This window comes from Cornus florida, unplaced genomic scaffold (genome assembly GCF_030987335.1).
Source record: "Cornus florida cultivar Cherokee Brave unplaced genomic scaffold, ASM3098733v1 CherokeeBrave_3.0.0_Hap2_Chr06, whole genome shotgun sequence".
Lineage (NCBI taxonomy): Eukaryota > Viridiplantae > Streptophyta > Magnoliopsida > Cornales > Cornaceae > Cornus > Cornus florida.
In genome coordinates this window covers 64,600,901-64,625,353 of record NW_026775576.1, presented here as the reverse complement: position 1 = coordinate 64,625,353, position 24,453 = coordinate 64,600,901, and the positions used below count along the sequence as shown (strand labels likewise).

General features: G+C 30.1%; 1 protein-coding gene across 3 annotated transcripts; it reads left to right on the top strand.

Moving 5' to 3' along the window:
- Nucleotides 1-8,558: 8,558 nt before the first annotated feature.
- LOC132311762 (tubulin beta-8 chain-like) lies at nucleotides 8,559-17,903 on the top strand. 3 transcript variants are annotated; one of them, XR_009483094.1, is made up of 4 exons: nucleotides 8,559-9,052; nucleotides 10,317-10,354; nucleotides 16,668-16,903; nucleotides 17,038-17,903. XR_009483094.1 is itself a non-coding variant. In XM_059809843.1 (4 exons), the coding sequence occupies exons 1-3, from the start codon at nucleotides 8,659-8,661 to the stop codon at nucleotides 16,839-16,841; spliced, it is 606 nt and encodes a 201-aa protein (XP_059665826.1). In that variant the 5' UTR covers nucleotides 8,559-8,658; the 3' UTR covers nucleotides 16,842-16,861; nucleotides 17,038-17,902. The 3 variants fall into 3 exon arrangements, 2 of the variants coding, with proteins under 2 accessions (XP_059665826.1, XP_059665827.1); XM_059809843.1 differs by having other exon boundaries at nucleotides 16,668-16,861; nucleotides 17,038-17,902; XM_059809844.1 differs by lacking the exon at nucleotides 16,668-16,903.
- The last annotated feature ends 6,550 nt before the right edge of the window (nucleotides 17,904-24,453 follow it).

Sequence of the window (24,453 nt, the reverse complement as noted above, 5' to 3'; positions counted from 1 at the left end):
ATTTACAAAATGGCCACGAAATCAAAAAATCAAGTGATTCAATTAAAATGCAATAAAATAAATACCGAGACTATCTTTTTAAAATTAGGGGTATTACAGCTAGCAAGACTAACTTCTCACAGATCTCTAAGAAAATAAATAAATGCTGTGAAACCTAAAGTTACTAAAAGTTGGTCTCCTTTTATTTGCAAAAATATTCCAAATGCCGATAACGTCAAAATATATATTCCAAATTTATATTTTTTATATGTTGTGTTTAGCCTTTCTATGAATTTTAATTATTAAATTTTGAAATATATACTCTTTCTATATATATAAATCTTTTTTTACCTTGATCTAATCACTTTTTTTCAAGGTACATGTCACCCCCACCACCTATTAGTATAGTAACTCATTAGCTATGTCTTCATTGTGCATTGTTTTATTCCCCACTATGGGCAAGCAGCCTAATTGAGAAAGAAAAAGAGAGAATTATATATACATATATAATCAATACAAGGCATGCTTATATGTGCTTAAGAATATAACAGTACTAGATTTCAATATGAAAATTTAGTTAATGATAACATTACATATACCTCTATTGCATGAAGCATTAAAAAATTGATGATTAATATATCACAAATTACTTCATTTATTTATTTATTTTTTTTTCTTGACGAGACAGAATAGTGTTATTCACCTCTTGGGATTCAAAAATTTGGCGGTGGGTTTTTAATTGAAATAAGAGATAAGCGACATATGCCATGAGCATCAAAATACTGCCTTAGACAAGAATATATTTAAACAAAATAAAATAATTTCTATAAAACTCTATCATATATAACATGTATTTAACTATTTATTATGGATATTTTTACAAAAAATAAAATAATATCTATAAAACTCTATCACAAATTATCTATTTTATTTTCTTTAAAACTCTATCACATATAACCTGTATTTATCTATTTATTATGAGTTTTTTAAAAAAGGAAATTTGAAAGTGGTGATTTGATTCTTATTCGATTCTAAGGTTGTTTTTTTATTTTTATTTTTCATTGTCTCTTTAATGCTAAACATCTTTTACATTTTATAAAAGCATGTTTAACATATCTCTTTATCTCTACATATGTTTAAATTTGTTAGTCACACTTGAATGGCACCCACACATAAACAAAATCAAAGAAGTAGAAGAGGATTAAAGAAGTAACAGATGCAGCCAAAAGAAAAAAAGTAATGTCGAACAATCAACACATGTAGAAGAGCAAAGGAGTTTAGACAATGTTGTGGCAACTCTAAACGCTGAGCAAAAGAATGCATATGATATGATAGTGGAATATGTTCTCTTAAACAAACCCGGCATCTTCTTCATTGATGGGCCGGGTGGAACTGGGAAAACATATCTATATCGTGCAATATTAGCAAAGGTTAGGTCCGAAAAAAAGATAGCTCTTGTCGCATCTTCGATTTTACCTGGTGGCAAGACTGCACATTCAAGATTTAAAATTCCAATATTAGCAAACGAGTCCGCAGTTTGTAACATTTTAAAGCAAAGTTCAATAGCAGAGCTAATGTGTAAAGCAAGTGTCATTACTTGGGATAAAGCACCAATGGCTAAACGTTATGCAATTGAGGCATTTGACAGGACTCTCCAAAATCTCCTCTGTACCACAGAACCTTTTTGAGGAAAAGTAGCAGTCTTTGGTGGAGACATAAAAAAATATATAAAAAAATACATAAAAAAATAAAATATATATATAAAAATATAATAAAATATATAAATAATATTTAAATAATATATAAAAATGTAAAAAATATGAAAATATAAAATATATATAAAAAAGATAAAATATAAAAATATAAAAATATAAAAAATATATATAAATATATAAAAAATATATAAAATATTTAAATATATAAAAAATATATAAAAAAATGTAAAAATATATGCAAGAATTACTAATATAAAAAAAATATTTATTGATTGATATAAAAAATAATATAATTTCTCTAACACTCTACCACAAATTACCTTTTATTATGAGTTTTTTAATAAAAGGAAATCTAATTAGACTAAGATATATTTAAAGAAATAATATAATTTGTATAAAAGTCTACCACAAATTACCTATTTTATTTTCAATAAAACTCTATCACATTATACAATGATATATTTAAAGAGTTTCTATAAAATTCTAACACAAATTATCTATTTATCTATTTATTATGAGTTTTTTAATAAAATAAAATTTAATTAGACAAAAAATATTAATATAAAAAAATATTTATTAATTGATATAAAAAGAGAATTTAAAAGAGTTTAAACTCTGACACAAATTACAAATTACCTATTTATCAATTTATTATGAGTTTTATTAATAAAAGAAAGTCTAAGTAGACAAGAATTATTAATATAAAAAATATTTATTAATCGATATAAAAAGTAAAATAATTTTTCTAGAACTCCACCACAAATTACCTTTTATTATGAGTTTTTTAAGAAAAGAAAATCTAATTAGAGAAGATTATTAATATAAAAAAAATATTTATTAATTGATAAAAAGAAGAGTTTTTAAAACAGTTTCTATAAAACTCTAACACATTTTACCTATTTATCTATTTAATATGAGTTTTTTTAATAAAATAAAATCTAATTAGACAAAAATATATTTAAAGAAAATAAAATAATTTCTATAAAATTACCACATATTATTTTCTATAAAGCTCTATGACATTATCTATTTATGATGAGTTTTTTAATAAAATAAAATCTAATTCAACGAGAACATATTTAAAAAAATAAAATAATTTCTAGAAAACTCTTCTACATATTAGCTATTTTATTTTCTATAAAATTTTATCACATATAACTTGTATTTACATATTTATTATGAATATATTTAAAGAAAATAAAATAATTTATACAAAATTCCACCTCAAATTACCTATATTTTTTTATATAAAAAAAAACTCTATCAAATGTAACATGTATTTATCCATTTATTATGAGTTTTTTTAATAAAGGGAAACCTAATTGAACATGATATATTTAAAGAAAATAAAATAATTTTTTTAAAGAGTTTTTATAAAACTCTAACACAAATTACCTATTTATCCATTTATTATGAATTTTTTAATTAAAAAAATCTAATTAGACAAGAATTATTAATCTAAAAAATATTTAAGAATTGATATAAAAAATTAAATAATTTCTCTAAAACTCTACCATAAGTTACCTTTTATTATGTGTTTTTTAATAAAAGAAAATCTAATTAGACACGGATATATTTAAAGAAAATAAAATAATTTCTATAAAACTCTGCCACAAATTACCTGTTTATTTTAATAAAACTCTATCAAATCAAACAATGATATATTTAAAGAGTTTCTATAAAACTGTAACACAAATTACCTATTTATCTATTTATTATGAGTTTTTTAATGAAAGAAAATATAATTAGACGAGAATTATTAATATAAAATATATTCATTAATTGATATAAAAAGATATTTTAAAAGAGTTTTTATAAAACTCTAACATAAATTACCTATTTATCAATTTATTATGATTTTTTTAATAAAAGAAAATATAATTAGTCAATTTTTTTTTCCTAATTGTAGACAATAATTATTAATAGAAAATATATTTATTAATTGATATAAATAAAATAAAATAATTTTTCAAAAACTTTGTCACATATAACCTATTTATTATGAATATGTTTAAGGAAAATAAAATAATTTCTATAAAACTCTATCACAAATTACCTATTTTATTTTCTTTAAAACTTTATCAAATATAACCAGTATTTATCTATTTAGACAAGGATATATTTAAAGAAAATAAAATAATTTTTTAAAAGAGTTTCTATAAAACTCTAACACAAATTACCTATTTATCTATTTATTATGAGTTTTTTAATAAAAGAAAATCTAACGAGACAATAATTATTTATATAAAAATTATTTATTAATTGATATAAAAAATAAAATAATTTTGCTAAAACTCTACCTCAAATTACGTTTTATTATGAATTTTCTAATAAAAGAAAATCTAATTAGACAATGATATATTTGAAGAAAATAAAATTATTTCTATAAAAGTCTAACACAAATTATATATTTTATTTTCAATAAAACTCTATCACATCAGAGAAATATATGTTTAAAGATTTCTATAAAATTCTAACACAAATTACCTATTTATTTATTTATTATGAGCTTTTTAAGAAAAAATTCTAATTAGACAAGAATTATTAATAGAAAAAAATATTTCATTAATTGATATAAAAATAATTTTTAAAAGAGTTTCTATAAAATTCTAACACAAATAACCTATTTATCTATTTATTATGAGTTTTTAATAAAAGGAAATCTAATTAGATAAGAATTATTAGTATAAAAAAAATTTATTAATTGATATAAAAAATTAAATAATTTTTCTAAAACTCTACCATAAATTACCTTTTATTATGACTATTTTAATAAAAGGAAATCTAATTAGCCAAGAATTATTAATATAAAAAATACTTTAGAAAACTCTACCACAAATTAGTTATTTTATTTTCTTTAGTATTTTAGTATTTATTTATTAATATAAAAAATATTTATTAGTTAATATAAAATGAATTATAATAAAAGAATTTTTATAAATAAAATGAATTAAAATAAAAGAGTTTCAAATCATTATTAAAACAACTAAAAAAATAGGGAATTATTTAATAAAATAATTTACCAAATAATAAATAAGTTACAAAACATCCATCACATGCATCGCACGTGCCTTTACTAGTATTTATATATGTGTGTATATATATCATCATAAACCAATTTCTATTTACTTAGGGCTCGTTTGATTTCCCAATTCAGTGCTGAATGCAGAAGACGGTAAGTGATTTTTAAAAATAAGCGCGTTTGATAAAATTTTAGGACACTACTTAATATGGTAATTACCACTTAAAAGAGGCCAAAATTTTAAGCGTTGGAAAGGTTGCTTATAGCTTATTGTAGAACACGGTAAGTGGTTGGGTTTAAAAAATAAATTTCTAATGACTACTCTACCCTCATATAATCGCATTCTCTCTTTTAGGGTTTTTGTCTGCGATTTCTCTAGGGCCTCTTTACAATTTCTTTAGACTCTTCTCTGTGACTTACTATATATAGAAAATAATTATTTATATAAGAATTTTATTCAATTTCATGTACTTTATTTAATATTGTTAACACCATTTTTATACCTTACATAAATATTATGTAATTATTTATATTTTAAACTGTTTTTACTACTATTTTTTTAGTAATAATATTTTTGAATATTTATTTATCATGCAGGAAAAAAAAAAATTACTTATCATATACTTTATTAACCATTTTAAACATATTACATTGAAGATAAATATTATTTGTGTGATGCTGCATACACACACACCCGAATATTTATAGTACCTTATCGTAATGTACGATATTAATTAGCCGACTTTCGAAATGGTGGTTGTCCGAGAACAAAAGAAGAACTATTTAACCATGCACATGCCAAGCTAAAGAATGTGATTGAACGAACATTTGAAGTATTAAAGGCTTATTTCCCAATCTTGAAAAGGATGGCACCTTATACATTTGAAGTGCAAATGAATATTGTTATTGCTTGTGCAGCTATTCACAATTACCTTCGAAAACTATCGTCACGGATGAACTTTTTAAATTGATATATTTCATTGAGTGAATGTAGTTGTTTTATTAATATTTTTGTATTATAAATATCAAACTGTTATGAATATCAGTTATTAAGGGCAAAAATGTAATATGTACAACTTTCAGACTTCAGCTTTTGTATATAACAAACAATCTTAATGAATTTAGTACTTAAAATTAAAATGTTATCAAACAGGTTTTCAAATTATTACATTCAATGCTTAAAGTTTCAGCACTTAAAATTCAATACTTAAAATTTTCAGTGATTAATTTTCAGTATTATCAAACAACACCTTATATTTATTTAAAAAAAAAAAAAAAAATGGATATGATCTTCAATTGAAAAAAAATAATATTTTATCTCAATACATCATATTCTTCAAATAAAAACTCACGTTAATTTCACTTCTTTAATCATTTATATTACTCAAAGTCACAATTTTTTTTTTTAGAAATCTTTTTCTTTTCAATTGAAATCTTTTTCTTTTCACTCTTTTTCTTTAGCGTTAAGGAAAAACATGATTGATTAAATTTAAAATTCTATCGTGCATCAAGCAGTGTAAAAGTAAGACATGCCCATATAATTATTTAATTTTTATTACATGTTTTTATATCTATTTTTTAAAAAATGTAATGTGTTATATGTAGTATTTATAAACATACTGTTATATTCTAATACTTCATATGATTTGATATAATAAATCTCTTGTACAATTGACTCAATAGTTTTTTTTCATTGTTTTGCAAAATAAACTTATATTCTTTAATTATTCGGCTATAAATACCACAAGAATATTAGGGTTTGCATAAGGTTTTAGATAAAGAGACTTTAAAGATGATAAAAAGTCTTATTTATATTTGAGATTAATAGTCAAATAGTTATTCGGATGATGAATGATAATTTAAAGTTTTGAATATTTTGCTCTAAATTTATAAATACATAAACCAAATTAATTTAACACTTTTATCTACAAGTTACTTTAATTTCATTTTAGATTTTACTTCTCTATTTAATTTTCAAATTATTTTTACCTATCATCTAAGCTATTTTACTATCTCAAAATATTGCTAAGTTTCTATCTAGTAGTTATAAAGTTTGAATTTTTTAAAAAAGATAAAAGGATAATGATGGAAATATAAAGTTTTTATTTACTCTGACTTTTCAAAGAAGACAACTAATTACTAATGGGTCAGTGGTCTAGTGATATCAACCTCTTACTTTATTCTCAGTTATGATAGATATGACAATGTAGTTGCAATAGCGCAATGGCTGACACTGGATCATCTTCAATATCACATGCTCGCGGACAAGTGGACAACTAGCAGTTGGGTTTACTTCAACAACTGTAAGAGCATCTCCAACCCACTTGCCATATAAGCTGCCAATTCAAAATATAGTGGGTTAAAATTGTGGTCTCCAATGGCATGCTATATTACCTGTCAAAATTTGGCTTTGCCATTTTTGGTGCCAAATCCAGCACAAGAAATGGCTACTGCTATTTTAGAAAAAACACAGAGAGGGGGGGGGGGGGGGGGGGGGGGGTTGGGGGCGATGGAAACTGAAAGATATGGGTTTTGATTTTTTGAACAATCTGAAATGATATGCCGATATGGGTTCAGATATATATATATATATATATATGAGAGAGAGAGAGAAGGGGGGGGGGGGGGGTAGGGGCGATGGAAACTGAAAGATATAGGTTTTGATTTTTTGAACAATCTGAAATGATATGCCGATATGGGTTCAGATATATATATATATATATATATATATATATATATATACATATATTTAAAAAAGATCATAAAAAATTTCACCAAATAGGATGCAAAACAAGAATTACAGACCTTGATTAGTTGATTTAGGAAAAAAATTAAAACAAAACCCATACGTACAAGTTAGCAATTGCGGAGAAAGAGAGAGGGGGCAAGCTTGAGAGTTAAGAGACAATGGCTGAAGCTTGTGAATGGCGTGGCTGAAGCTTGCAAATGGCCAACCCGAACTGGAACATCGGGCGATGGAAACTGAAAGATATGGGTTTTGAACTTCTGATTCTTGTTGATTTTGTAGTTTGCAGTTGGGGAGAGAGAAAGAGAGAGAGATTTCAGAGTTGAGAACGATAGAGATGGAGGCGACTGGGGAGGCTGAAATGATTTTCCCTAAAACTATATATATTTAGGAGGCTGGAATGATTTTTCCTTAAATAAATAAATATATATTTAATAATAATATAATTAAATATATATAATATACACACACACACATATATATATATAATATATTTTTGAAAAAGAAAAAAAAATTATATAAAAAAATTATTTAATAATATAATCAAATATATAAATATATATATATATATATATATATATATATATATATATATATATATATTTTGAGTCCTTTTTTGACTAGATATTTTAGATTTTTGATTCTTTTTAATTAAGTTTAATTTTAGTTTTTTTTTAATATCTACAACTTGACTTGGAATGTACCTAATATTAACATTACTGATGCAAATATAAATGGTGTGAATGGTAGTTGAAAAGAATAATAGTTGTGTAAAAAAATAGCATTTTGCATAAAATGCATTATTAGAACAGAATTATTAAAATATAACATTTTGACACTGTAATACCGTCAAAATATATATTTGGCATCCGAATTTAGTATTTTATCGTTGGAGATGCTATAAGAGCTTGTATGAATAAAAAATATTCAAAATTTGGGTTTCTAATTTCAAATTTTAAATTCCCACTTAAACCAGACGGCGACGTTACCATTCCCCTCCCAACTCTCCACGCTCACAGAGTGGCGGACAACGGCCGTTAACATACCTCCATTAAACCCCCTCCTCCTCTCTCATTTCCCCCAAACTGCAAAACTAGTCCTCCCCTTCTCTCTCTCTAAACCCCCGATTCGCCGCCCCTCCTCTCTCTAAACCCCACTGCCTTCTCCATCTTAGTTCTATTTTCTCTCTCTAGAAAATGCGTGAGATTCTGCACATTCAGGGGGGCCAATTTGGCAACCAGATCGGGGCAAAGTTCTGGGAGGTGGTTTGCGCCGATCACGGCATAGATTCGACGGGTAGATACCAAGGTGACACGGACCTGCAACTGGAGCGGGTCAATGTGTACTACAACGAAGCTAGCTGTTGCCGGTTCGTCCCACGCGCCGTCCTTATGGACCTCGAACCAGGCACCATGGACAGCGTCCGATCCGGGCCCTACGGCCAGATCTTCCGACCCGACAACTTCGTGTTCGGGCAGTCCGGTGTCGCCAATAATTGGGCCAAAGGTCACTCTACTGAAGGGGCTGGGCTCATCGATTCTGTTCTTGATGTGGTTCGGAAAGAGGCAGAGAATTGTGACTGCCTTCAAGGTAATATAATTATATTCTTTTTTTTTTTTTTTTTTGGTGCTTTTAGAACAATTTATTCAGTATGTGTAGTGTAGATCTGATTATCTGACCTTGAATTAAATTAGAAATGGTTAAATCATCAAATCTAGTTCTCCCCTTTCTCCTTCAAAGGCCATCAGATCTATTTTCCAATTCCTTAAACAGACCCAAAGATCGATTCTTTTTTAGCTGCTAAATCAAATCTGTTTTCCAATTCCTAAAACAGATATCTTTTCCAAAGATCACTCTTTTTTAGAATATGATATCCAATATATGTTTCAATTCTCATTTTAGATTTTACTTCTCTATTTAATTTTCTAGAGTATGAGATCCAATATGTTTCAATTCCTAAGTAATTTTTTTAAAGATAGATTATTTTAGAGTATGAGATCCAATATATCCAACGTTTCAATAAATTACAAGGATTGATTCAAGTGAAGAGAATAAGATCCAATATATCAACATATGTTTCAATTCCTAAATAATTTTCAACATATGAACGGTTTCAATTCCAATTTTTAATTAAGTTAAATAGTATTTGTTTTCCAAATATATATTTTTAGTATTATTATTATTATTATTATTTTATTTATTTATAAATATTACAAGATTGTGTCTTGAAATTCAATTGAAATAATTTATTTTTATTTTTCTCCCTTTTCATATTTCTCCAATTTTTCTCAATATGAGTCCATGTCCAAACAACGTATTCAAATTCAATTGGAAACCCTTTCCACTCCTCTCCCCAATCAATCTCCAGTTTTTCTCAATATGGGTTGGAAGTCCGTCCAAATTGGAAACCCTCTGTCCCCTATATAAAAGATAAATCGAAACCCTAGAACAGTCCCATCAATCAATCAATCAGCTTCCAAACCCTAATCCTAAATGACTCTCTCAATGTTCATCTCCCAACCTCTGCTGAGCCCTTCTTGGGCTCATTCTCAGTCATTTCCTTGCTTTTCGTGGCAGGTAGTAGTAGGTTAACGTGGCAGTTTTTGGTGGGATGATGGGCTTGAACATCCACCGTTTCAAGGATAAGCAATTCATAATATGTCTATTATTTTATTTTCACGGTTAAACATTTATAGAATATTTGTAATAGATAGGTCCAAAATTAAAGAATTTAAAGTTGCATGGATACAAAATTGAAGAAACGGGTTTTAAGTGTGTTTTCATTATTATCTCACTTATCAAACTATGACCACAATGCATGTATAATTCATGTCCCTCAATCTTTTTGATGCAGGTTTACATTTTGGAATGGGAGGAATAGGGAAAAAAAGGGTAAGCTCAGATCTATTGTTCTATTAGTGCCAACTTGTCTATTTTCATTGTTTTTCTATCTATTTTTTTTTTGTTTTCACATTTCATGGTGCTTTACTTTATAGTGTATCTGCTTTACAATAAATAGATAATAAGATCAACGTTTTGGAATGGGAGGAATGGGAAAAAAAAAGGGTAAGCTCAGATATATTGTTCTATTAGTGCTAACTTGTCTGTTTTCATTGTTTTTCTATCTATTTTTTTTTTTATTTTTTATTTTTCTTTTCTTTTCTTTTCACATTTCATGGTGTTTTACTTTATACTGTATATGCTTCACAATAAATAGATAATAAGATCACCGTTTGGAGTATATGCTTTACAATAAATAGATAATAAGATCATCGTTTGCATGAACGGGACTAGAAATTATGTTAAGGGCATAATGCAATAAAAAAAATTAAGAGTGGACAATTCTAAAATTTTAAAGAATTATATATAGGGTAAAGTGTAAATAACCCCTTGAACTATTACCTTTTTGCAAATAATTGATTTGTTGCAATTAATGACAAATCCTTTTGCATTAAAATACACATTAATTATACTATTTACCTCAATTTTATTATTAATATAAATTTCTAATAAAAATAAAAAAAAGATAAATAGATTTGTAACTAACCTTTTCTAAAACGATTAACTTATTATTAAATTTTTATTATTTATAATAAAATTTATTATAACCAATTTAAACCTTTTTAATGTAGAAAAATATCTTTTTTTTCCATACAATATATTGATGAAAAAATAATAATACTTAAAAAAAAATACTTTCTTTTCATGCAATATATCTATAAAAAGTTGAAAAAAATATTTAATTTTTAATTTTTTTTTCTACTAGAGATTTTTATTTAGACAATTAATTTAAAAATTTAAAGGTAAATATATATGCAAATTTAATGGAGAATGTGTTATCAAATTAATATGATTTTTTTTCATCTTTTATTTAAATAAGAAAATAGCTTAAGAGTAATTCAGTAAGAAGGGATATTATGGCCATTTAATGAAACATAGTATAGGCATTGGGGTATATTGCAACAAAATGTGATAGTTTAGGGGGTTTTATGCACAAAATATAGTTCCGGCCCCGCCCGCCGGGGGGGGGCACAAAATGTAATTTTTTCAAATTTAAGAGGATTAAATTTTTTTTTTTTTTTTTAAATATACATATAAAAATGCAATTTTCTAAATTTTTTTTCGAACACATGTCTTGGACCTTAATTGGCTCCATCACTTAGCAATTTCACGATTTCATACCCACTGAAATGAATGAAAGCTACCAAAGAAATGGCAGCTTAGTACTTCGGTCCCTCAAAAATCAAGTTATTACCTTCCCTAGAAATATATATATTTATCAAGTTATTCTTACCTGTTAGCTTGCATGAGCACCTAAACCACACATAGACATGTTTAAAGTACAATAAGTTGTTGCGCATAAGAAGCTTCAACTCAAGGTACAAACGGCATATTGTAGTTTGGAAGCTTCAAAATGACTAAAGTGGAAGGAAGTTTTGCAGACACGTGCACCATGGTCAATTGGACACATTGTGTGTTAACATTTGAAATTAAATTGTACATTTTTCAAATGGTGTACGGGTTTAATTGTTCATAAATTAAGGCCAAAATTGGCCATTAGTGGTCATAATAGGTTGAACATGAAGACTGGCCTAAGTAAATACAATTCTACAAAAATTTGGTATGAACCCATTTTCATAAAGTTAGATGGCAGTTGTTAATACCTAAATTATAATCGAAAATTATCATGACACGTGGACGACGATCTCGAGGTCTGGACTCTGGATCAACCCATGGTCGTTGGGGCAAAAGATTAATTTCTAATCATGCTGATTGGAATTAAGGCCGAGAATTAGGGAGAATGGAATTCTTAGGTCATTAGGACTGAGATAAGATATTGGGGTCATAGCCCTAAGAGAGTCTCTCGACCATCTATGCCTAAGACTCTCGATTTGTATGACCTAAGTCACTCAGTCACTATTATATAAGAAAGTCTCTCGACTATCATGGCCTAAGATTCTTGATCACTATGACCTAAGAAAGTTCCCCTAGTCACTATGACCTAAGACTTTCAATCAAGTATGATTAAGGGGTCCCTCGATCAAGTCATGGCCTAAGGCATTATGACCTGAGAAAACTAATCGGCTATTGTAATACCCTTAATTTTTAGAGGTTTATTTTAATTGATTTAATTGTTATAAATTGCTTATGTGGCTAAGTGTATTTATTTGTTCACTTTTTATTGAGTTAATTATATATTTGTTTGGGTATTTAATTAAGTATTTTAATTTTGTGACTAATGTTATTTAAATTATTTATTGTGTTAATTATGTGATTGATACTTTAACTATATGTTGGTTTGCTTATGTTGAAATTTAATTGTTAATATTTGATTGTTTATTTAAATTAATTAATAGTTTACTTAATTGCTTAGGTTTAATTAAGTTATTAATGGTTTGGGCTTAAGGTATTTAGGGCCTTGGACTAGTTGGAGAAGTGGAGGTAGGCCTAATTGGATGGTGCAGGCTAAAAGCCTATGGGTATATTGTATATATGCATATAAATATATATACATAAATATATATTTATATATATATATTATTATTTGGTTATTATATATATATATATATATATATATATATAATTTCATGTTATGAAGGTTATTATCATTATTACCTTATTATTATTATTGTTGTTGTTGTTGTTGTTGTTGTTTTATTAGGTTTAGTAATCTGATGGGGAAAAGGGTTAGGGTAAGTTAGAATAGTTTATATATAATTATGTAGTAATAACGTGAATAGAAGGGTGAGCAGAAAGCGGCACAGAGGAGAGACAGAGAGGAGAAGGGAGATTTGGCCAGAGAGGAGGAAGGAGAGAGAAATCTGGCCACCACCTTGGGGAATGACGGTAACACATCATTGCCGGAGTTAGAGAAGAATATCGGGCTGTTTTAGAAGCGATATTTGTTGGGGTTAAATCTGAAATCCTTGAGGCAAGTTGTTTCTCTATTCTTCTCCTTTGACTTTGATAATTCACCATCACATGCTAGATTTTAGGACTGAATTAAAGGATTAAAATTGGAATTTAATTGGCTGGGAATCATGGAATTTATTGCCTGAAAGTGCTGATATATATATATATGTGTGTGTGTGTGTGTGTGTTGATGTGCTAATATGTATATGCTGATGTGTTCCTTATTTGCACACTTCAAACTACTCGGGTTTCAAAATTGTGTAGAAAACAAATAACTGTTACAGGTAATAGTTTGGTAGGATACGTAGTTTTTCTATTTTGCTAAAACTATTACGTGGAATTTATTGCCTGAAAGTGCTAATATATATATGCTGATGTGTTCCTTATTTGCACACTTCAAACTACTCGGGTTTCAAAATTGTGTAGAAAATAAATAACTGTTACAGGTAATAGTTTGTGAGGATACATAGTTTTTCTATTTTTGCTAAAACTATTACATGTAACAGTGTGCGGTTTTAATGCTAAAATTTCATTGTTAATTTCTCGGTTTTGTTGTTTAAATTTATGAACTATGTGTAATATAAGTATTGGGTACTGTTTGGGACAAAGTTGTTGACTTGCACCATGCCAATATATATATATATATATATATATATATATATACATACATATATATATGTATTTTTTTAAGTCTAATGAATCAGATTTCCTTGTTGAAATTAAGGCCATGGTATTAATTTCAGTGTCTTAACAATTTATAGTTACTATGTTGTCGCCTAAGTAAGCAGTTTTGTCATTGTGTCACCTTGTTGTAGTTACTGATCCGTATGTGTGCCCATGGGAAAGGAACTTAGTTGATGGAATGTAATTATATAATCATATTATTGTGTTGCACCAACATCAAGCAGGGTTGTTTTTGGTCACCATTGTCTTACTAATGTGAATCTGTTTAGGTGACCTTTATTTGAGAAATTAGGTTGGGATATTATTGCGTTGCACCCACATCAACCATGGGCTTTTGTGTATATATATAGATATATATGCATGGCCCCGATACGAGCTTGAGTCTCCTGATCGGTGGTTAGGACTGAGGCGTATATTGTCGGAGATGAGTAATCAAATATAGGAGATGTGCATACCTTGGTAGATGTGGTCCACTAGTCCACCATTGTGTGCATTTTGCTAGCTGGTATTGTCTATCCGGTTGAGTTTGCTCTATATTGTGGTGAGCGTCTTAGTGTGTATATATTTATTGACTATTTAGCTATTGCATGAGTATAGCTAGGGATGTTGTCTGTATCAGGTCTCTGATTGGGTTGTAGTAGATTAGAACTTGCTTATGGATCTAACCCACCATTGTTTTCCGTTCATCGGATGTTCCAAACCTAGAGTATCTGTAGTTGCTGATTAGAGACGTTCTTCATCACTCTTCCGGATTGCTATGATGTAGGATCCTGTTTCTTTATCTTTGTTTCCTATTTTCAAACCTAGACTTTCAGATGTTTGTATTTATGAGATTTTATTTAGGGGTCTTTGAATATTGGATTCCCGAGTTGTACTAGTTGGAGATTTTATTTATTTAAGGATTATTATTCATTAGTTAGTTTTCTTTCAACTTACTTATTATTCTTATTTATCCTTGTATTTCGTGCTTGTTTAAATACCTTAATTGTTTTTGATATCTCCGGGTCTTTGGGTGTGGGCCTAGCCAACCTACACGTGGAAATTCGGGGGTATCACAACTATGATAATGAGTCTCATTTACCATGGCCCAAGTCTCAACCTAAGAGAGTCTCTCGATCATTAGGGCCTAAAAGTCTTGACTAGCCATAGTCGGGTCTCGATCAGTATGGCCAAGGAGTCTCATCTCAACCAATGGCCTAAGAGTCTCGATCACTATGGCCTAGGAGTTTCAGCCAACCATGGCTTTAGAGTCTCAACCATGACTAAGAAGAAAATTTATTTTTGACCATGGTCATGAGCCTTGACCATGATTGAGAGAGAACTTTATTTTTGACCAAAATAATCAGACTTTAGTCATAGTCAAGGCCAACGAGACTTCTCAATCACAAACCAAACCATAGTCAAAAATGACATGTTGACATTACTTATCACGAATACGCCTAAATGTTGGACAAGTTTAGGCCAAAGATGGATTCGATATCCTCTTAGGTCATGAGCACTTAAAGAAGATTTTTTCGGAGATCTTACCTAGCTCGAACAAATTGGTTCTGTTCGAGAAAATCAGAGCCAATTTGAGAGGAAGAGCGGGAAAAGTGTTCTCATTTCAGCAAGTGAGTTGTTTTGTCAGTGGCCTTAAAGTTGATATTCGGCTGGATGTCCAAGCTGCTCAACCAAACAACCTTTCAGCTGCGGTTGGGTTGGCATGTCTTTATGAGGCGAAATTGTAAGCCCAACAAAAAGTTTTCCAAACAGATCTAAAGAAGCCAATAATGGAACAATCATCAAACTACCAGATTAATGTTCCAATCAACATCAAGAAGCTCACACAAGCAGAAATCAATGAGAGACGCACCAAAGCTGCAAAGGATTTTTCTCATTGAAGGATGTTTGCCTGAGGAAGTTGAGAGGTATGAAGATATTAAAGACATGCAAAACAGATTTTCAGAACTTGGCCTTGAGGACAAGACCAAATCTTAGAGGGACGGAATTGTTACATGTTAAGTGGAGATTTTAGTGGATAGTTATCACTAGTTATGTGTTTAACTATTTTGTAGGTGAAGTGGGGTAGTTATTTAGAAGTGGAATGGAGAGTTATGTGGTACTTATGAGCGTTACTATATTGTGGAGATGTTGGTAGTTTTATTATTGTATAAAGTATTATAAATAGGAGTTCTACAATAAATGAGGGGGGAAGTTGGTTCTAATATGATCATGGTAGATCTTGGAGGTTGGTTTCCCTCGAAGTAAACCATCTATAATCTTGGAGGCTGGTTTCCCTCGAAGTAAACCATCTATGTAATGTTATATTTCTTTTCCTTTATAGCTTCTTCTATTTCCCTATTCAAAATAGGTAAACACAAGAACAAGTTCCTTCCATTGAACCCTTTATTACTAGAAAACAGACCTATTACTCCTTTGTCGAAGGAACGCTACACAAACAACCTAGTGAAGTCCGTGATTTTGTGAGTATTAGTTTTATTTTGATTCTTATGATTTATTGTTCATGGACTGATCTGGTCTCATTTTTGTGTTTATTGTCAAAATAATAATAATAATAATAATAATAATAATGAATTTTATTCATTTAAAATTGTATTTTACTTGAAAGGAACGCACAAACAAGAGTGGTTTGGTGACCACGAGGGACTGGGATATGGATAGAGACATTTTCATGGTGAGAGATAAGCCTGTTCTTATCGTGCAAATTCAAAACTTTGATGCGGGTCTTGTGGATGATATTTATGGTGATTTTGAAGAGATGGAGGCTTGGTTGCATTGTTAGAGCTATGTTTGTGAGACATGGTATTGATCTTACTAGTGATTTTCGTTTCTATTGGATGATTGGTATGAATTATTGTTTTTGGGTTATTTTAAATTTTATAGTACTTGGTTTTGCTTGATTTTAATGTATTAATATGTTTTGTTTTTTAATTTTAGGAATAAAAAATGTTTATACCTATACATGTTGTATTTCTCAGGTCAAAGCAAAAAGTGGACTTATACATGACTGTTATATCGATCTATGGCTGGAAGGGCAACATAATGAAATTTGAAATTACATTAACTATCAAATTAATTGGTATTTCCCAGATTGGCGATGAAGAGTAGCAATTAATTTTGAAGAAGCACTCTTTCACCCCAATCACCCACCACCGCCCCATGCTTCGTGGAAAGAGAACAGAAGCTATGCAAGCTTATGCTGCTGCGGCTTGCCTTTGATTTTGAGGGACAATGGATGTCATCTGTATGGTATGGTTATAGGAATAGCAGAGGCTAGGAGTGCCTCGACAATGCCCCGACTACGGCTATATGACACCCGATACACCTGATAACTGGATCAGCAGTGTGTTTCCAAGTTTAGCTATTGTAGCAGTGTATCTTGTAGCAGTGTATCTTGCTTTTGATATTTTGATGTTGATGTTATTTTGCTATTGTTGGAGTATCTAATGAAATTTGAAATAACATTGTATTTCCCGGCGTTCAAGAGTACCAATTAATTCAATGTTTGAAGCAGCACTCTTTCCCCCAATCACCCACCACCATGCTTCGTGCAAAGAGAGAACAGAAGCTATGCAAGCTTATGCCCGTGGCTGTGGCTTGCCTGTGTTTTTAGGGACAATCGATGTCATCTGTATGTCCTATGGTTATAGGAATAGTACACAGACCAGGAGTGCCTTGACACTGCCCCGACTATGGTTATATCACACTCGAGACACTGGATAATTGGATCAGCAGCGATGCTGTGTGTTTCCAAGTTTAGCTATTGTAGTGTATCTTGCTTTTGGTATTTTGATGTTGATGTTATTTTGCTATTGTGGGAGTGTTTTCTAAATTCCCTTTTTGGATCCTTGCAATTAGGGGGAATTGAATTACAGATGCTATTGTTTCTGTAAAATTGCAAATCAACAAGAAGCTTCAGTTTTCTAACCATGGATGCGCCACTTCTTTTTGAGACTGATTTTCTTCATCAAATTCATTTCCTGCATATGTGAGAAACCAACATCTCTCTAAATGTTCCTATTGCAAGCAAAAAAAGGAAGAAGTGAGATTTAAAAGCTTTCCAAATGCCAATATAACACAAACAAGCACAAACAAACAATCCAGTCTCTAAACTGCCTCAATGTTCAAAGAAGAATCCCCATTGCAGCAACTACACTGGTAATAACAATCACATCTCACACGTGTGTGTAAACCGACAGATTGCTTCCTTATTCCATTATTATTGTGAAGCCGAAACTGGCGAGAAATGTGAGATGCAACATCCTCGTTTGAAATGGCAACATAGTTCGCAGGAGCAATGTGCCTGGCGCTATCCCTTCTTCCATCTTTACTTGAAGACCTGGCACCATTTTGGTGGAACATTCAGAGGTAGCCGTCTGCTAGCACCACCATTTGCACGAGGGCCCACTACCTTCTTTGTACCTTGAACCAAAAATTGTTTCTTGTTCTGTGTTGAGTTGTTCATGGAACTTCTTTTGATACTGTAATGTCAAAAGATAACATATTTCAGTATAAGAAACACACTTTGACTGGTGATCAGCCACTGAAAGCTAATGTGAGATGAGGATTGATTTACGTCAAGACTAATTAGTACTACTTTGTACATACATTTGATTATATCTTGTTATCTCGCTTGATAAAAAGTACCCTCATCCTTGGTTTTTCTTCTTCTCTGTCATGCCGGAGCATTGCATACTCATCTACCATGGCAACTAAGGGAACACCATCATAGGTAAATGATATGCCACGATCTTCTTCCCAAGCCCTTGTCTTGGCAACCAGAGTGTCAACAAGAGCTACATGGCCAAGAAAACCAATCAATAGGATATTTGTGAAAACTCATTTGTAAATATCAACCAAATATCAACTCAGTTGTCCATTTGTGGATGCCTGTTGATCATATTACAGAAATGTAATATCTATCCAAATTTCGTATCATGTCAAAGACAATAATTTCAACTTTCTGAAGGCCCTAGACTAGAAGAAAAGTAAAGGAGAGTGAGAGGAGAGAAGATCAAGCCATCACTCAAAGCCCCATCATTCATAGATCATAAGATTGCTATAGGACCCCAGTAATTTTAAATATGTGCTACTTCATTCTTAATTGGATATCAAGTTTGGCAACCAAAAAGAAATCTAAGCGACTGTTATGGAAATTGTTGATATTATTCTTCACATACCTGTAATGATAGTATTGTAATTTAAAATTTTCATAAAAGTCTTATTTTTCTTCCTTCCTCTCTTCTCTCTATATTTGGAATAACGAAAATTTGATGAGCAAGAAAGATGGCTCATCCATATATTTTTTTCCCTTCCCTTCTTGTCTCTTCTCTACCCAACAAAGGAAGTTTGTTTCTTCCTTCCTATCTTCCCTTCACCCCCTTTTCCTTCCTTCCTACCAAATGAATCATAAATGTAATTTAAAATTTTCATAAAAGTCTTATTTTTCTTCCTTCCTCTCTTCTCTCTATATTTGGAATAACGAAAATTTGATAAGCAAGAAAGATGGCTCATCCATATATTTTTTTTCCCTTCCCTTCTTGTCTCTTCTCTACCCAACAAAGGAAGTTTGTTTCTTCCTTCCTATCTTCCCTTCACCCCCTTTTCCTTCCTTCCTACCAAATGAATCATAAATGTAATTGTAGCATTAGTCCAACAAATACAATTGAAAGCAATCTTAAAATTTATATGGAATATTGACAAAAAATACACTCATATACCTACTTTGTTCCCATATGAACCGTTAACCTTCTATATTGAAAAGTGAGAATTGAAAAGTGAGAAAGTATTAGAAGGTGAAAAAGTACCACTAGACTACCATCCTTAATTTTATTTTTTATTTTTTTCCAATGAAAATTACTTTTATTGCATGTGATAAAGTTAGAGAGGTGTTTGAATTTAGAAACTTCTCTTTAATGCTCCGTTTGGTTAGAAGGATATAAAAATGGATGGAAGAGATAGGGGAAGGGATGGATGAGGAATTCTAAGGGAGAGAATGTGTCTCCTTGTTTTTTATTTGGTTGAATGGAATAGATAGTAAAAAGAATGAATGGGTGAAGAAGAGTTTTTATATATTTGTTATCAATATACCTTCACTGTAGAAAATAATAAAAAGTAGATATTCATTTAAATTTTTTTGAAAATGTTAAAATTGTAAATTGTATATTTGTAGATAGTTATTCACTCTCTCTCTTCTCCTTTCTCCCAAAATTGGACGGATAGAAAAATATGAAAAAATGAGAGATGCGACATCCCTTTGTTTCTTTCTCTCAAACCAAACGCAAAAAACTTCATCCTTCTCTCCTTTCTTTAACTGCACTTGACCATATATTTTTTTATTAGGCCAAAAGTTAGGCAAATAAATATATATATATATATATATATATATATATATATATATATATATATATATATTCAATTTGGAAACAAATGTCTAAATAGCAGTGACCGATTAGATTTTGAAGTTTTGTACATTTGGCTCGAACCCATTTTTTAATTTTTTTAATTTTATTTTATTCTATATATATATATTCAATTTGGAAACAAATGTCTAAATAGCAGTGACCGATTAGATTTTGAAGTTTTGTACATTTGGCTCGAACCCATTTTTTAATTTTTTTTAATTTTATTTTATTCTTTCACAAATTTATCATTTTAGTGCTTTAAAGCGTAATTTGGCTGAATCATACAGCTAGCACCTCATCATATTTGGAATGTATATCAATGCATGTAACTTACCTCTTCTATTTTACCATTTAAATGGCGCATCTGGGAAGGATGTTCAATTGGCTACCCTCTAGTTCGTGATCTCTTTTTTCCACCAGTGATATCTTCTTCAAATGGCCTGTTTATCTAGAGACTTTATTTTGGTTTTTTAACATTCTTAGATCGGGTTTAATCAAACAATCAAATAGAATAGAAATTTAGACATTGTACCTTGATGATTAAATCACCTACTACTACCTTTAAATATTGGATAAGATGTTTAGAGTTTTGAGGGTTTCCTACAAAAATATTAGAGTGTTTTACCAAACTAATTCGATAGAGTTAAATAAAGGTTTTTGTAATTCTTATATATAACAACAACATGGATGACTTCTTTATAAATAAACATACCTAAGTTTCCATTCCTATCATAGAAACTTATATATCAATGGTTATAATTAAATCACTAAGTAGGAAAATCACAATCCAATTGTATAAAACCATTCTCCCAATTAGACCACTAAATTAGAAAGTACAATATAATCCATCAAGTATAGATAATCACATTTAGGGGTACACAAAAGAACCGTAGAACCGGAACCGAAATTCCGGTTCTCATAGTTTCGGTTTCTAAAATGAGGAACCGTTGAGTTTCGGTTCGGTTCTGGTTCCGATCTCACGGTTCGGTTCTGGAACCGGAACCGTAATATATATATATATATTATATTATATTATATATTTTATTTATAGGGAAAATCATTTCAGCGGCTCTCCCCAATTGCCTCAATCTCTATTTTTTTTAGTCTTTTTGCCCTAGATCTGAGCCTCACCTCCCTAGTCGCCTCCAATCTTCATCTCTATTATCTCAACTTTGAACTTCAGAACTTGCCCTCTCTCTCTCTCTGCAACTGTAAACTACAAAATCTACAAGAATTAGAAGTTCAAAACCCATATATTTCAGATCTGTCTGTAAGAATCAAAAGTTCAAAACCCATATCGGCATATCATTTTAGATTGTTCAAAAAATCAAAACCCATATCTTTCAGTTTCCATCGCCTGCTATTCAGTTCAGGTTCGCAAGTTTCAGCTGTCTCTCAACTCTCAAGCTTGCCCCTCTCTCTCTCTCTCTGCAACTGCTAAACTTGTCCCCCCTCTCTCTCTCTCTCTGCAAGTGTAAACTACAAAACTACAAGAATCAGAAGTTCAAAACCTATATATTTCAGATCTGCTGCAAGAATCAAAAGTTTAAAACCTGTATCGGCATATCATTTCAGATTGTTCAAAAAATCAAAATCCATATCTTTCAGTTTCCATCGCCCGTTGTCCAGTTCATGTTGGCAAGCTTCAGCCACTATCTCTCAACTCATGGCTAACGGTTCTCATGGAACCGAAGTTCGGTTCTAATCTATAAGGTTCCGATTCCGTTTTTTAGGAACTTTTGTGAACGGTTCCGGTTTCGGTTCCGATCGGAAAGAACCGAACCGTGTGCACCCCTAATCACATTACAATCCTATTTTTTTTTTTTTAAATATTGCATATGACTATAAAACAATTTTTATTATTTATACATAAAAATTTCCAACATTTCAGGAATCATCAACCCGCCCATATCTGCCCTTTTATAATGGTTATTGGTCGAATTATATTAAATTTGAGGGTCAAGATGGGTTGAATACGATAACCATATTCAAACTCATATTTCACCCATCACATAATAAACACACAACACACATCTATTTTATATTACACTCAACTCATTTCTTTCTCTAAAATTCTCTTACTCACAATCCTCTCTTTCTAAATTTGTTTCTCATCAATCCCCTCTCTCAAAGTTTAGCTCTCTAAAAAAAAAATAATTTAAAAAATTAAAAAAAATTAAAAAAATTTTGAAATAAAAAATATTAAATTTTTTTAAAACCTTCCGAAAAAAATAATAATATTTTGAAACTTTTATTTTTATTTTTTTATTTTATATATATATCAAAATCTCTAAATCAGATTGTTGAATTAGATTTGAATTAAATCTGTAATATGTGAGTTTTAAGATTTTTTTTTTTTTTTGGAAAGGTAAGTTTTGAGAATATTCAATCATCCACCTACTTATTAGTTCCCCACTTCTCATGGCATTGTCGACTGTCTGGCTAATGTTTGCTGTAATTTCTTACTAAAAATTTCAAAATCTTTTTCTTATATTCTTTTCCCAAGTATGCATGTCCGGATTAAAATATATATATATATATATATATATATATATATATATATATAAAGATGAGAGGTAAATTATTGATAGGTAAATTGTTTGCATTAGGTAAATTGTTGCTTTAATAAAAGTGCTATTTTTCTCTGATATTCAGAGATTAGAGATTAAAGAAACCAAAATAGTCGCATAACATAATATAACTTAATTAACAGCAAAGTGTCTTTCCTTCCATAGACTCAGAAACACAAGTCAATTGCTATTTTGGGAGTGATAGATCCATTATTGATATTCCATGACATCTCCCACACTCAAAAGTAAGATAGACCCTAGGAGATGTAAGCCGGACGTGGTGTGTCTGGCAATTGCATGGTAATAGCACATCCTGTACCATTAAAAAAATAAAAAATTTTAAAAATTAAAAAAATAAATAAAAATTTTTAAAATATTTTTTTTTTGATAATTAAATTTTTTTAAAATAATTTAAAAACTTTTAAAAATTAAAAATAATAATTAATGGATCCACGAGTCATAACAGGTTAAACTTGTCAATTTTCAACCCGTTCTGAACGAGTTGGATAGGAGTCTTGTCCCAAATCCGACCCGTCCATTTTTAATTCAACCCAAATCCGACCCAACCCGTCCATTTGCCACCCATAGTTAGAATGGAGAGTCTTAATAAGTTTGAAATTGTCTCAATAAAGCACTTTCCATTACATATGCTACAACGTTTGTTTTTAGCACTTGTGTAGGTATCATGCCACACAGTGGCGTAGCCACATAGGGACAAGTGGGGGCAGTTGCCCCTATTGAAGAAAATTTCTGGCTACGCCACTGATGCCACACCCATGAAAATGTCTTGCACTTGTGTCATGCATGTATAAAATTTCTTGAAAAACAAAATAAAATAAAATAAAAGTAAAATAAAACAAAGTAGTTGTGATTTAAACAGCCATCTGCGAGACATTTCTTTGCAAGGTAGTATATAAAATAAGGAAGCTACATATATGATAGATGGAAGATACTTAAAAATTATGCGTGTTACGTTGGCTTATTAGGTTTATATATATCAATCAAAACTTTGTGCATTTCTCACATGTTATACATGTAAGATATATTGTAGTATTTATAGGGTGAAGTTGCAAAAAACTGGAAGACACCTAAATAAATTAATATTAATAAAGGTAAACAAGAGTAACAGAACTAATGGGCCATTAGTCCAATGATGTAACATATTGTCTCCAAAGCGGAGGGAGGGATCGAGCTACGGGCAAAGTGTGAGAAGGGATGGTAATTTGTCTTGCGGGGACGAATACCCGTTTCACCCTGTCTCGTTTATAGCGGTTTTGAGGAACCGTTTAGCTTATTTGAGCGAGCAAACGCGCTCAAATGATAAAACTCTGTCAACAAAAAAGATTCAAAATGAGAAAATATGAATAACGGAAGAAATGACGTCAAAAAATGAGTCCCGAGCAGAGTGATATGCCCCGAA